Source organism: Rutilus rutilus, assembly GCF_951802725.1.
Source record: "Rutilus rutilus genome assembly, chromosome: 24".
NCBI classification, from domain to species: Eukaryota; Metazoa; Chordata; class Actinopteri; order Cypriniformes; family Leuciscidae; genus Rutilus; species Rutilus rutilus.
Genome location: NC_140228.1, coordinates 4,969,195 through 4,985,226, shown reverse-complemented (window position 1 = coordinate 4,985,226; position 16,032 = coordinate 4,969,195). Strand labels below are relative to the sequence as shown.

At 36.6% G+C, this 16,032-nt stretch overlaps 1 protein-coding gene and 1 gene segment (V, D, J or C); one reads left to right on the top strand and one right to left on the bottom strand.

Annotated features, from left to right (window-relative positions):
* Nucleotides 1-16,032, top strand: part of LOC311284461 (Ig kappa chain V-III region MOPC 63-like) — a 945,935-nt gene that overhangs the window by 134,104 nt on the left and 795,799 nt on the right.
* LOC311283851 (SH3 and multiple ankyrin repeat domains protein 1) overlaps nucleotides 1-16,032 on the bottom strand; it is a 55,013-nt gene that overhangs the window by 19,977 nt on the left and 19,004 nt on the right. For both annotated transcript variants that reach the window (XM_084398591.1, XM_084398592.1), the window contains exons 9-16: nucleotides 14,110-14,226; nucleotides 12,048-12,125; nucleotides 11,753-11,819; nucleotides 10,856-11,037; nucleotides 10,627-10,766; nucleotides 7,180-7,304; nucleotides 6,885-6,998; nucleotides 4,019-4,097 (exon numbers count right to left, since the gene is read on the bottom strand). In XM_084398591.1, the coding sequence (XP_084254717.1) occupies nucleotides 4,019-4,097; nucleotides 6,885-6,998; nucleotides 7,180-7,304; nucleotides 10,627-10,766; nucleotides 10,856-11,037; nucleotides 11,753-11,819; nucleotides 12,048-12,125; nucleotides 14,110-14,226 (902 nt within the window). The remainder of the gene's footprint in view (nucleotides 1-4,018; nucleotides 4,098-6,884; nucleotides 6,999-7,179; nucleotides 7,305-10,626; nucleotides 10,767-10,855; nucleotides 11,038-11,752; nucleotides 11,820-12,047; nucleotides 12,126-14,109; nucleotides 14,227-16,032) is intronic.

The following is a 16,032-nucleotide window of genomic DNA, read 5'->3' as shown; positions in this document are numbered from 1 at the left end:
ATCTTTACCATAAGCTGAACGTTTTTTTTATTTTATTATTATTATTGAAATTGTGATTTTCAAAGACAAAATCCTCTCACGTGACAAGTTCGCTCATTTTCTAGAAGTTGATCCGTCTCGAATTTTACCAGCATTTTCCTACTTTAACACCGTTCTGAAAAGCATCATCATATCGCATCTGTGTAGGATTGACAGCGGGAAGGACTGTGATGCATAGATGACGATACGCCAGGAATACTCACACACATTCATGCCGTATTTGATCAACCCCGAAGGATCGCAACTTTCTATGATGCACACTTTCACACATATATACACCCATAGTGACTCATACCCCTTTCAATGATTCACAAACACACATGCATGTCACATGAACTCATTTAAAACACACGCACAGCAGGAAAAGGTTTTCTGACGTGTTGTTCCACCATCGTATGCACAATGACAGACACATTCACGACTCAAATGCACACGTATAGACGCATACACACACGCACAGAAGAGGGATCTGATTACGATTAAAAGAGCAGACTGTTCACACACACACACACACACACACACACAGATGATATATACTGTATATGAAAACATTGATTCTGCTCAACAGTCTGTCTGCTACCTCTTCAGAGCATCCATCTGCCTCTCTCGCTCTCTCTCGCTCTACCTCTCTCTCCGCAGCGACAATAAAAGAATGGAGCAGCCGATACCTGTAAATGAACCAGACGCTGCGGTTCTGGGGACCGAGCGAGGGCCATGAGGATGAGAGGGAGAGAGGGAGAGACAGGTCTTTCTCTCCGTATCCCCCCATTGCCATGTCCCCCCCCTCCTCTGAGTCCTCCTCCTCTCCGGCCCCTCGTCTCTCAGCGCACACACAGCCAGAGGAGGAGAGAGAGAGAGAGAGAGAGAGAGAGATAGAGAGAGAGAGACACCGAGCAAACCTAGAGCCTACATGCTTAAGAACGAGTGAGGAGGAGGGAGAGAAAGGGAGGGTTTAACAGAGCTCACATTCAGTCACTGCGACATTCAGAGAGAGACAGAACGAGGAGGGGTTGTGTGAAAAGAGAGGAGGGAGAGAACGAAAGAAACAAGTGTGGGAGAGAAACATGCTTTAAAGGAATAGTTCACTCAAAAACGAGAATCCTGCACTCGTTTCAAGCCTGTATGATTTGTGAAAACGCTGAGCGTTCACGCTGCTCTTTGTCATATAATGAAAGCCTATAGTGAGCAAGGGCTGTCAAAGTATCTCCAAGGACATATACTGTGGCTTCCTGAAGCCATAAGATAACTTTGGATGAGAAACCGAATGAAATCTTAAGGGAAAGTTCAATTCTGTCATCATTTACTCACCCTCAAGTTGTTCCAAACCTGTAAGAGTTTCTGTCTTCTGCTGAACACAAAAGAAGATATTTTGAAGAATATGGGTAACCAGACACTTGATGGACTCCATTGACTTCTATAGTATGGAAAGAAATTCAATGGAAGTCAATGGGGTCCATAAACTGTTTGGCTACCGACATTCTTTAAAACATTTTTGGAACATTTTACATTTGTGACCCTGGACCTGGGTACACATGGGTACATTTTTTGCAATTGAGATTTATGCATCATCTGAAAGCTGAATGAATAGGTTTTCTATTTATGTGTGGTTATGATAGGACAATGTTTGGCCGAGATACAACTATTTGAAAATCTGAAATCTGGAAAAAATCTAAACATTGAGAAAATCTCCTTTAAAGTTGTCCATTTATGTTGGCGATTGTGCTGCATTCACTCACAAAAATACATGTTTTATATATTTACGGTAGGAAATGTACAAAATATCTTCATGGATCATGATCTTGACTTAATATCCTAATGATTTTTGGCATAAAAGAAAAATCAATAATTTTGACCAGTACAATGTATTGTTGGCTTTTGCCACAGAGATACCCGTGCGACTTATGACTGGTTTTGTGATCCAGGGTCACATTTATGCATAGACGCTTTCACTCAAAGCGACTTACTTTGCATTCATGGTACAGATATTTTTATAATGACTTGTGTATTGATTGCTTTCATGATACTTTGATGGTGCATGGCAAAAACAGACATTATAAAAGCAGTGCAAATGTTGTTGAATGTAGTGCATTTTTCAATGACTCAAACACAAATGAGATTTCAGAAATCTTTTCCTCAAATAAACCATCATATGACTTCAGAAGACTGTGGATATAGTGAGAATATACACTACTGTTAAAAAGTTTGTGGTCAATAAAAATGTTTTTATGAAAGAAATGAATACTTTTATTCAGCAAGGAGGATGCATTAAATTGATCAAAAGTGACAGAAAAAAAACATTTATAATGGCTATACCATTCTTTTGAACTTTCTATACATCAAAAAATCCTGAAAAAGAAATAAGTTTTCACAAAAATATGAAGCAGCACAATGTTTCCAACACTGAGAATAATCAGAAATGTTTCAGAAATCGGCATATCAGAATGATTTCTGAAGGATCATGTGACACTGAAGACTGGAGTAATGATGCTGAAAATTCAGCTTTGATCACTGGAATAAATTACTTTAAAATATATTACAATAGAAAACAGTTATTTTAAATTGTAATAATATTTCACAATAATACGGTTACTGTTTGATCAAATAGACGCAGCCTTATTGAGCATAAGAGACTTCTTTCAAAAAAAAAAAAAAAAATTCTTAAAAAAATCTTTGGGTTACTAAGACCTGCATAAACATTCTTCACAAATGTCCCTGTCTGGACATATAAAAAAATAACAGAGTACAGGTTTGGAACGACATGAGGGTGCGTAAATGACAGATTTTTCATTTTTTGGGTGAGCTACTCCTTTCATACAGTACTGGAGATAAATTGTGGGATATTGATGAGTGGGTGAGAGAAATGCGAGCGGATACTGGTATTCATCGCACACACTCGGCCTGCATGGCAACAGATGATCAAGACAGCTTATATGTGCACGGACACACACACACACCCATGCATACATACGCAATTAGTTGTACATAACACAAGCTATGCACACACTATTACATATTCACTGGAAACCAAGCCTTTTCAGCTGATGCACCGTGAGTGAGAGAGAGGCAGATCTGAGCAGAGAGACAGCAGTGGCTCACACCGCATGTGTTAATATTCCACATGAGAGCCACAGATCCAAACATTGTTGTGTAATTTTTTGAAAGTGGCTGTGACATTTGCATTCCCGTCTAGTGGAGGCAGAGACTCGCTTTTTGCACCTGCCAGCAAACGTTTGAAACAGGAAGTAGCAGCTAATCTTTCTTATGGTGAATCCATTTGACTAAAAACCATCAACAGATTTTATTGGATCAACATGTACAGTTTAGTTTATACTTGCACAAACACACACACACACACACACACACACACACACATAGGCGTGCACACACACACACACACACAAAAGCACAACCAAAGTGAAACCACGATTTAAGTTCAGTTTTAACGTATATATTATGTTAACAAGGAGAGTTTTATTCCGATCATATATTTCTACTGTACCTAAAGTATTTAGAAATTATGGAATATTACCTAACATGAGTGTGGTGTCAGTCAATTTTATTTTGAAAGAAAGAAATGAATATTCTTATTCAGTAAGGATGCATTAAATAAATCCTGTTCTTTTGAACTTTCTATTCATCAAAGAATCTGGAAAACAATTATCACAGTTTCCACAAAAATGATCAGCATATTATAAGGATTTCTGAAGGATTGTGTAAAATTTAAGACTGGAGTAATGATGCGGATACTGTATATATACGTTTTTTTAATAATTTCTACATAAGTTTATATATATAATTTGCAAATTATTTAATTAAAATATAATTGTTACAAATATTATCATATTATTTAAATATATTATTATTAAATATTAAATACATTTGATATTATTACAATTAATAGTAAACCAGATAAATGTCCACTTAATTCAAACTGAAATATTCATATAATATGTGAATACAGATTTTGTTCTGTTCCCACCTGGGCACTTCGAGGCCATCGTACGTTCCTACTGTGTAATGACGAAACAGTTTCCTCTTCACCTTCTCACTGCGGCTCTCTGAAACACACACACACACACACACACACTCCGACTGTTAGCACATGTAGGCGTGTATATCTGTGTAAGTGGAAGTGTGATGTATTCAAATTGATGTGATTTTGCATATTTGTGTGTCGTGCGCATGAAGATTATGAGAGTAGGCAAACCACCACAGGGAAAAGCTCTCGGGGACGTCCTCAAAAAAGAGAACAGGACCCATAAAGGATTCATAAAGAAATTAATTCACTGTTGTGTTTCAGGATTACGGTTACGAAGTCCCTACAGAGAGAGTTATTCTCTGTTATTATCTCAACTCCCTGAAACGCCTCCATTGAAGTCTTGAGTTTTCTTCCGGGAACAAACACGTCACGATATTCCTCATTTAAATAATTCATATGCAGAATAAAGGGGCGGGGCCTGGTTGAGTTAGGCCCCGATCACACCGAACGCATTTTTCAGGTTCGAAAACGTTTTTTATGTTGCTAGGCAACCACCAAAACAGCTGTCCTGTCAGTCAAGTAGACGTCATATTAGCCTTTTATTAACTTTATTTATTTTCTGTTAACATTGTGGCAGTTACTGTGTTTTTTATGTTGCTAGGCAACCACAGAAACAGCTGTCCTGTCAGTCAAGTAGACGTCATATTAGCCTTTTATTAACTTTATTTATTTTCTGTTAACATTGTGGCAGGTACTGTGTTTTTTATGTTGCTAGGCAACCACAGAAACAGCTGTCCTGTCAGTCAAGTAAACGTCATATTAGCCTTTTATTAACTTTATTTATTTTCTGTTAACATTGTGGCAGGTACTGTGTTTTTTATGTTGCTAGGCAACCACAGAAACAGCTGTCCTGTCAGTCAAGTAGACGTCATATTAGCCTTTTATTAACTTTATTTATTTTCTGTCAACATTGTGGCAGGTACTGTGTTTTTTATGTTGCTAGGCAACCACAGAAACAGCTGTCCTGTCAGTCAAGTAAACGTCATATTTGCCTTTTATTAACTTAATATTTACTTTCTGTTAACATTGTGGCAGTTACGGTTCGTGAAGTCTTTAAGCTCCTGGTAACCAACGACAGCCACCACAAGTTTATCCTCCATCGTCGCACTCTCTGGAAGTTCAAAGCAACTGTAGCTTTCGTCACTACAACGGAAGGCCCGCCTCTCCATTCATCCGATTGGACAGTGGAAAAAAAACGCGATGACGTCAGGCGCCTTTTCTGCTCGGAGTTGCATTTTTTTTCAGCTGCAAAAACACTCACTGCCATAGGAAAACAATTTTAAAAGCCACCTCTCACTGCAAAACACGCGTTCGGTGTGATCAGGGCCTTAGTTAGTAGTGTGTTGAAACTGGCGGTTATGGTAAGGGCCAAACACGCTCGAAGCGCTTGACCAATCACAACACACTGATCCAGCCGACCAATCAGAGCACAGTGTGCTTTTCAGAAGGAGGGGCTTCATAGAGACAGGAACTAAACTGGGCTGCGTTTCCCAAAAGCATCGTAAGCCTAAACGATCGTACGACTGATCTTAATATTATGGTCTGTTTCCCAAAAGCATCGTATCTTAAGTAGCACTTGAAAATCTTCGTAGAACTACGAGTGCTCTGGAGTAATCGTACATCCCCAAGTGCATCGTAAGAAGACAGATTTATGAGGACACCTGCAGGACAACCGGCAGATTACACCTTTAACTTTATTCAAATGCAATGTGATTATAATATAAGGTTTTGATTGTACTTTATTGTACACTTTATTATTCTTTTTTTTGTTGTTGGTTAAATTAATGTATAAATTAAATAAATAAAAATGTCAGAAAACAAAACAAAAAAATAGAAATAATTTAATCTAATAATTTTAATCAAAATTAAATGAATGAACAAAAAAAAAAATAAAAATTCTTTAAATCTGTTAAAAATTACATCTTTGTTTCGCTCTATCTCCTCTAAAAGGACATTAATTGCATCTTTTTGAAAGGTATCTTTTTTTTTTCCGCCATTTTGTCAGTGCCTCCGCCTATAGATGCTTTATATAGACTTGTCTTGATTGCTAATCCACAACATATGACAATTATTAGGTTAAACGTTCAGAATACGATTCCATATAAGGTTATATTTCAGCACTTCGCGAATGGACAGCGACTCTTAAGTAGCACGTAGAGCGTGAGTAGCACGTAGAGTAGCACGTAGAGTAGCACGTAGAGCGCGTTCTCGCGCGTTCATGTTAAGTTCATTTTTGGGAAACGCTCGTGGAATTGCTGCGAGCGTTCGTAACCTTGCACGTAGAAAGCGCTCTTAAGAGCTAAGATACATCGTTATCGGGAAACCCGGCCCAGAGCGTTACTGACAGACTGGGAGGAGAGGAGCTGCAACAATGGAGAATATGAGGAAAATAATCAACATTCAAGCAGGAAAACCTGTTCTAGTAGAGCACTAAAACAACATCAAGACTTTGTAAAAGGGCATAATATGGTCTGTCATAAGTTCACATTTAGATGGGTCAGCAGAAGATGTTAATGTTTCATAGGTCAGGAGAACTAGCATTCACAGTTTTGTTTAAACTTTGTCTCAGATGTTTCTCCTACTCCTTCTACTGTTTATCTTGAGAGCATTTGATGAGAAACGTTTGAGTTCATATCGAGATCTTTGACTTTTCTTTCCAGGACCTCTACAAACCTGAGCACTGTTTGAGACCCTGTTGAGACTCCGAATAAAAGTCTAATTGATTTCCACTTTTTCTCTTTGTTGTTTTCTCTCAAAATTGAGATATTAAAGAGAGCTCAGGTGTGTGTTTGTTCGTATACACTACCTGTGTGCTGCTCCTGGTTTTGGGGCAGCACCTCTTCTACACATTCAGAAGGAAACCAGCCAGTGCGGCCCTTCACTGTTCCTTCCCAGAATCCTCCTTCACCTACGCCCAACACTGAGAGCGAGAAGAGTTTGACAGCACTTTAAGTAGATTTAAATATTTAACGTTAACATTAATTGGCATTGGGAATGCAGTTGAGTGAAACCGAACAGGACGAAAATGTAAGATTTTTTCATGCATTTTTTTAATATATATTGATTTGAAGAGAAGGACATAATGAGAAAGATCATCTGACCTTTGACCTTGTCCCCTTTGCTGAAGCTGATCTCACGCTCGCCGTGAGCAGAGTGAGAACGTGTCGCCACAAACACGCGGCCTGGAACGGCACTGTAGAGCCTTTTCCTCTGACCTCCGCCCCCTCTACAACCGACACACACACACACACAGACGGATAACAGTTCCGTCACTGTTCACTAACACTAAAACTATTAACTTGTTAATGGTCATCTCCCTTTTTGAACACAAATTTGACCTTAAATGGCTGTAGTTCATAAATGCTTTGGAATACAGACCAGAGGTACTTAGATTATTGCAGAAGTGAAAGTAGCTTCAAATAATGAAAGTGTAAAAATGTTATAGAAGTTTAAGTTTACTCTAAAGCAAATGAACTGAACTAATATATTATTACTAAATAATTTGGACTCTAAAATTGCTGGAAAGTCAAATTAAAAGTTGATTTGACAAAAATTGAGCCTGCTAAAAGGTTTTAAAGTACTGTGTCCAATGTAATGCAACGTCAAATTTCAAACGTTTTCACGGGATGAATTTTGAGTGTTTTAGCTTTTGAATGATACCTAATTTATGATGATTTCTAAAATATGTGATAGGGGAAAAGGGCAATTGTCCTGCTACCAAAACACTGACCGTTAACAGTCTAAAATTGTTTTCGGTAATTCAAATAAAGCTGAAATAAAATAAAATGAAATGATGAAAAACTTAAACTTAGAAAACTTGAACAACATTTTTTGAAAGCTGCCTAAGCAACTAACTGAAATAAGTTTAAGTAGTAAAAAAATATATAAAAAAATATATATATATAAATTATAGCCACTGTATATAGAAAAACTAGACAAAAATACAAACTTAGAAACTTAAAAGCAAATAAAAATTTAGCTTTGGCAACAAATTAAAATGACTAAAACTGAAATACAAAATCTGATAAAATGACAAAAACATAATTTTTGAGACTGAAAATATTAAAATAAAAGTTAATAAATACTATATTATATTATATTAATACTATATTATATATATATATATAAAGTTCTAAAATAACACTGGAAAGACAGAAGAATACAAAAACACAATAACATGCAGGCATAAAGTTGTATCTTATCCAAAGTAATAAAAAATGGTGTAGGCGGGTGCATTAGAGCCCATTTATAATGTTGGCTTGGCTTTATTTTATTTTATAGGATAAGTTTCCAAGGATTTTGTGCAGGAATGTGATTGTCATAACTCCTTAATATTTGGATACCATCCATTATTGAACACCATGGGCCCAAACCACCATACAAAATGATTATTTCTAGGATGTAACCAAATTTTCAAGACCAAATGTAAAAGTATCCCAGTCTAGTCTGAATATATTCTAGGTATACTACTGTACAGACTCCATAGAATGAAGGTTTTAGCCAGATGATTGATTCTTTTACACAGTAGACAGTGTTTGTTTCTAACCCACTGAGTAAGAATTAACTCAGTATGGCAGCGGAGCTTTGGCCAGAAGCCTAACAGTGCAAAACAGTGAGTCAGAGCTTCTGTAATGGTAACATAAGAGAGCAACAGAAATCAGTGCTGACAGTTTGCATGTAAAAAACCCCACAATGACAGAGGTAAGGGTCTAAACATGAATTAACACTTGAAATTTGATGTTTATGCACTACTGAACAGCAAATGTCTCAAATGTCTATAAACTACTCTCTGAATCTATGGGTGAATATAAATGGCTGATCACATTTCACCCCAAAAGCAAAATAAATGACATTTTGCTTAAAATATCATGAAAAAAAATTAAAAAGAAGCTATTTTTTGGGCCATTAAAAATTGACATGACAATCAAGCCCATTTTCCTTTCTCATTACTGTAATGCATCGAGACATTTTACTTTTTAATTATTATTTTCTTGTAATTTCCATTATTCTTAATTGTGATTCTTTTTAGGTCCTCATTATCATGTTTTGTTTTATTAAAAAAATTACAACTCAGCATAAATAAAGGCAATATAACAGAAGCTACAGTTGATAAAAAGATAATAATTTATCAAATCATTCAAATGTAAATGCAAATATTTTGTTAAGTTATTTAATTTATTAAATTATTAAAATATTAAATTAAACTCTCAGTGGGTTTGGAAATCCCTGTATTGCAGTAGGAAAACTGGGAGAAAAATCTGGTAAATTATTATGAAAATAATGTTGCGATGTAAAACAAATTTAACTTAATTTTAAGACTTAATTTGTTTTGACTTAATAATTGTTTTGATTTTGGTTTGAAATATGACCCGGAAGAGTTCCTGACAGCCTGAGATTGTTTAGTCACCAAAGACTCGTTTACCATGGAAATCAAACGACGGGGTAAAAAAAAAAAAAAAGAAAGGTAATTACAACCCAGAGGCATCCTGGGAAATTCATTTATTAATTTATGATGCCCTAAGGTGATTCTCATTTCCATCGGTTTGAACTTGGTTTAAAAAACAGCTCATCCTAGCAGGAGTCGCTCTTGTAACGCCTGCTGAGAGCCTGATGATTGATTTTGCAGCACAGGCTGAACCGTTTTTCCCAGACCGTAAGATTTGTGCTGTTTGTCATGATTTGCTGTTTGCTTTACACAGCATTGGTAAGTAACTAGCCTTTGCAACTAGCGTTTACATTTTTCAGTATTTTCCACAAAACAGTAGCTTTTCCATAATTTAGCTACAATAATCAAACTTCATGTCAAGCATTACTAAATCTGATTCATTATTTGAAATAAAACTGAATAAATAAATATATATATATATGTGTGTTAGATGAAAAACTTAATAAAAATTATAAATGTTGCCTTGGCGATTAACTGAAATAAGTTTAAGCTGAAGCACTAAAATTACTAACTGGAAATAAATAAATAAAAACTAAAACTAAACCTGAACTGAAAAAAAAAAATCAATTAAACCTAAACCTTTATTTTTGAAAAACAAAGACGACAAAAGTATATAACAAGATTACAAAAAATTTTGACTAAACAAAATTTAACAATAAAGCTAATTCAAAATATCAATAAAAACTATAATAGTGACATTTTATGCATTATATTATTATTATTATTATGCACTTTCTATAATTTTTTTATTTGAAATATACTTTTATGTATTTTTTTTTCTCATTTTTATTATTAATTCATTTTAGTCTATTTATTTTATTTCTTCGTTCAGATGGTTAGTGTAAATTAAAACTCATAACTCAAAAAATTCACTGATTCATTTCAACTATTTATTGAGACTCAATTATATGTGTGAGTGTGTTTCTAGTTGCATTTAGTGCACTTTTATTTAGTGTTGTTGGATGAAAATGATGCATCAACAAACCCAGTGAACCTGCCAAATCTGCCAAAAATAAACTCTTCACAGGATCTGCTTTTGAAAATCATCACCGCAATGGCCAAAGACGACCACCATAGACATTTTTTATGTATCCATTCTCACCCCTGCCTCCCTCGCTGCTTTTGCTGCTTTTCCTGCTTTTCCTCCTTCTCTCCTCCCTCCCTCCCACGAGACGGGGACCGGGTTCGGGCTCCACGGGGACTGCTGGAGCTCCTCAAAGCGAAAGAGGCCCGGCGTTGAGTCTGATTGAAACGAGAGAAAACGAATGATTTGGCGACTGATGTCTGTGCTTGTGTGTTCCCTTGATGGCCAGCAGGGGGTTAAGGGCTACCTGAGCAGGTGGCATGCTGGCGGCAGCGGTGGGCATCGCTACGGGATCCATGAGCGTCGTCATCGTGTTCTCGCTCTTGGCACGGAGCAGCGGGTGAGGATGCTGAAGGCCAGCCGCGATGGGCTGATTCAACATCCCGTCCAGAAAGTGAGGAGCGTATTTGGGAGTTTCCAAAAATGGAACTGATGGGAAAGAAAATAAAAGATTAAAGGAGAAGAGATTACATAGAGATGGGCTCTGCTCCAAAACTTAGTGAGAGGCCTTGATGTCTACTGTCTACTTAGGCATCTGCCTCCTAAGGAACTTCAAAAGCAAGGAATTTGGAAAGAGTACAAAGGCAGAAACATGGGCAACACGACACTGTTCCTGACAGTGTTATTTTAGTATTATATACTATTATAGTAACGTTGTTATGTGCCTTTGTATTTTTGCATATTTCTATTTAGCCTTAATTCATTTTTTTGTTTGTTTTAGCAATTTTAGTACTTCAACTTCAACTTATTTCAGTTAGTTGCCAAAGCAACATTTCTCTTTTTTGTTCAAGTTTTTTTAAGTTTAAGTTTTTCCTAAAATATTTATGTTATTTTATTTAACAATTAAAAAAAACAACCGAATGATGCAATACTCTAATAAGAATAAATAATGCACAAAACACAAATATTGAGTAAAACAGTCTGTTTTAATTAGATTAAACTGCTGTTCATCAGCACTTTGTTTTTTTTACACTGAGCTTGTCACAATTTTGGCTTCTCTGTAAAGGATACATGAGACTAGATACCTTTCTAGACAACAAAATCACACCAATGATGTCTTAAAGAGCGGCCTACATAGGCTAGACTTTGGAAGAGAGCTTTGGTATACTTATCATTTCTTTCTGTTATAAAGATGCACACTCACCAACATCTGCATCATTGTGATTTTTGATGATTTCTCCAAGTTCAAAATGGCCCGACATCACAGCAACCTGTAAAAGCAGCATTACAATGTACTTTGCAACAATGCAATCTTTAATTTGAGGATATGAGGACAACCATTTGCACAAACACTTGCTACTGTGTGTTAATTTTTTATCTGTGCACTTAATGTGAATGTCTTTTTGTTTCACTAGCCTTTAAATGTTCAGTACAGCGGTGAAACATCCCACATGCATTTATAATAATTCATGTGATTAGAACTGATAGCACACAGTTACCTGGAAGGGGGTTTGACCATGTTTGTTCTTCATCTCCTTACTGGCTCCTCGGTAAAGAAGGACCCGAACGCAACTCTCCTGAATGGACAAAGATGTTGTCAATCATTAGTCATTAGCAGGGCTTGACATTAACACCCGCCAACCCGCCAAATGCGGGTGGATTTTGCTCGTGGCGGGTAACTCCAACTAGCCACTTTGGCGGGTTGAATAATTGTAGTCTTTTCAAAAGGCATCTGAAATAAGTGTGACACTACGACACTACAACTCCCGTGAGTATTAGGGCTGTCAACGAATATTCTAAATTCGAATACATATTCGAATAGTTTTAAAAAACAGAATTTCGATGGTGAAAATGAATATTCAAATGTGGAAAAACGCCCGCGGTAGCAGAGGCGCGGCTGTCTGCTTTGCGAGTGGGCGCGCTGCCTGAGGGGTCAGGGACAGGTAACAGGAAGAAGCGTTCACGTTAAACAGAAACATTACTAAAGTGTGTGTAGGCTACTGTACTGACTGAATCGATATTGCATGAATAAGGTAGGTTAGATACAGCAGTTTCATGCACTGCAGGCTTCCACTGGTTTGATTATTTACCGTTTCATGTCAAGGAAAAGTTTCATGTTTACCACAGCACAGCTCGCTCGGAGCGTTCAATGTCGGTTCTATATACTGTAAAACTTCAATTAATGTTAATAATATTTGTTTCAATCACTGAATGAAGCCTGCTATATAAGAGTCGCGACCTTAAATTGCTTGCACAAAACTCTTGATCAGCACTCAACATTTGCTTTGTTGTTGTTCATTTAAAACCGTTATGCGCATAACTATGCGCAGTTAGAAATCATTGAACATTGAAATCACTCGCGCCAGACGCTCTATTCGCGTTTGGTGTGAACGCAGCATGAGCGTGAGGGTGAGAGAGAGAGTGCCTGCGAGTGCGAGTGAGCGAGAGTGAGGTCTGCGGTCTTGGCCATTAGTTGATTTATTTGTTTTTGTGTAGGTAATACGTTGTCAAATATGTTTAAACTTAAATAAACCTATACAAGTAGTTATGTCTCTTTGTATTAATTTGTCCTGTTATTGACGTAATGCGCGTCATTGACAAAATGCGCAACCAGATGTTCGAATAGTTCGAATATAGGCTATGTGTTTTTTTTAGAGGGAATATTCGAACGTCATTTTTGAGCAATTTTGACAGCCCTAATGAGTATTACATGCACACAGTGTTGCCTTGCGCTTGCGCGCTAGTGACCGACAACACAGAAACGAAGAGACAGCTAGCTGCCCTGCTGGAGTTACGTCGTGGAGCTATGTGGCGACATATAATACATAATACATGGTTTTATTTTTTAAAAAAAGGAGCTTTACACACAACCTTATCAGAGCTAATGATAATGACCTGTATTGTAATATATTTATGTAGTCTTGATTTGGGTGTGTACAGTGGTTTTACATTTAAAAGGGTTGTAAATCTAGTTCAAGTAAATTTTAGCACGCCATAGTCAACTTTTATCAGGTAATTTCACAACAACAAAAATGTGGCTAGTAAAAATTCTGTGTGGCTAGTAACTTTGGAAAACCACTAGCCACATTGGCTAGTGAGCAAAAAAGTTAATGTCAAGCCCTGGTCATTAGACTAATTAGCGTAAACTAAAACCATTGAACCATTTTGTTAATTGTAATAAAGCTGAAATAAAATAAAATAAATATTAGACAATAAAATTCTGAAGAAATTAGCAATGTTGCATTGGCAACTAATTGAAATAATTTTAACTTGAACTAAAACTAAAATAAAAAATTTAATTAAACCTAAATTGCTAAATAGATAAGCACCTAAATAAATTTTAAAAAAAATGTAATTAAATTAAAATAAATAAATAAACTGGAAATATTAAAATTAAAGCTAATTAAAAATATGAATACAATTTTTATCACAGTAGATAAAAATAAACAAAAATAACACAAAACTAAACCAAAAAATACAAAAATGAAAGATAACTCAAAATATTAATAACAACTACTAAACATTTTATTTATTGAAATAGTGAAATAAAACCTTGAGTACCTTGTTGTAAAGGGCACATATGTGGAGGGCAGTGTTTCCTGATGCATTCTGGGAAGTGGTGTCTGCACCATAGAACAGAAGGTGTTCTAAGTGTTGGGCAAATCCATGCTGGCACGCCTACAGTTGAGTGAACAAAACACAGAGGTTAAAGAAATAAGACGACATCTGACTTATTGGGGAAAAAGTCCGAAGAACAGGGAAAAACTAGAGGAACGACCTAAAGAGGACAGTCAAGACAGGATAGTATTACAGTCGTTGCTAGATTAGAAGTATCAGGGGCTGGACGACTTCCTTTTGTGAAGGCTATTATTGAAAATAATATTGCTGCATCTTGTTGAACCTAAAATATATATTATTATACTCTTTTTCATATGAGCAGCTTAAAAATTCAACATTTTTATATAATTACTTAATTATGTTAATGTGATGCGTCCTGAATAATATAAATTTCAATAATTGATATCTATCATCATAATGTGCATACAATACACAAAACAACTTCTTTCAGCCAATGCGAGTACATGCTTTGGGGTCCGACTGAATCTTGCACGACAATGTATGTCAGAGCGAGAGACAAATCTTGGCCAGTTTACAGACGTGGCAGTTCCTCCTTGAGCATAATTTGTAAAATAAGATCTACAGTACATGTCATAAACCCCGCCCTCTCCATGTAATTAAATAGGACGTAAGCCAAACTAAACAAATCCAATTATACTTCAATGGCTTCTGTCATTTCTTATCAAGCAGACATACAATGGTTTGTTCTTCCAATAAGTTTGGTTTTAGTTGCTATAAAAACGGGGTGTGACGTCATGATTGACAGCTGTGAGTCTGCGGAAGCAGGAGTTTGGACGGGACTTTATAATTTGATATTTTCCATTATAATTATTTTTATTTCAGTTTTAGTTTTAGCTATTTTAGTACATCAAGTTAAACTAAATAACAATTAAATATAAACATTTTTTTTTTTAATGGTTTTAGTTTACTACAATAATCCTGAAAGATTAATGGTCTGGCATCGAGTAATGAAACTCGGCCAGTTCGAGGGGCGGCACCAAGCATGCATTTGAAAATCTCACTGCACGCAATTGGATAACACTACGACCAATCACAACAAGCCCCATACGCTTAGCTACCAGCGGAGCTAACTGGTAGATTAGACTCTTACCGTATCCGGGTGGCAAAAACGCCCTTCTTGCAAAGGAGCGATTCGAGCGGCGTCTTCTGTTCCTCTTTTAGATAAAAAGCCAAGTCTAACTCGTTCATTGTAGCGGCCAAAGCCGTTTCAAACAACTGGTGTTCATCCATAGCCATCTTGCAATGTTTACTAATGATGTCGTCATCTGTTTAGCTCGCCTCTGGCCCGCCTATATCAGATAACCCGATGTGATTGGTGCAGCTCGGATACAAGGGCATATTTAATGAGCATCATTACTCGACGCCAGAGTAAACTCGCTGAGCAAATTCAAATTGTGCTCTCGCGAGAACTCTGGATTTCCAGGGTAATAATCCTGCCCTGCTCTCTAGAGATTCAGTACTGGACATTAAAACTCCCATGTTGTTTGTTTGAAATTCATTAAATTCCTCCTAAACGTTCGGCGTATGGGCCAGAAGCTCAGAGGTGTTGTGGGAGTCGTACCATCATATCATGGTGTGTGGGTAACTGGCAGGTAGGTGGTTGTGAATTGGGGAAAAGAAATCGTATTCATATATTTGTGCACAAAGAGGTTCAGAAAAGAGGAGAGAATTAAAAAGAGAACCTTTTGTTTAATATCAAGCAAAGACAGACATTAGAAGACGATGAATGAAATGAGAGATGAGAGATGGGTACCTGTGAACTTCAACCTCTCCAAACGTCTCTTCATGTCTGATCTAAGGAGAGAGACAGAGAGAGAGAGAGACAGGGGAAGACTATGGACGGTG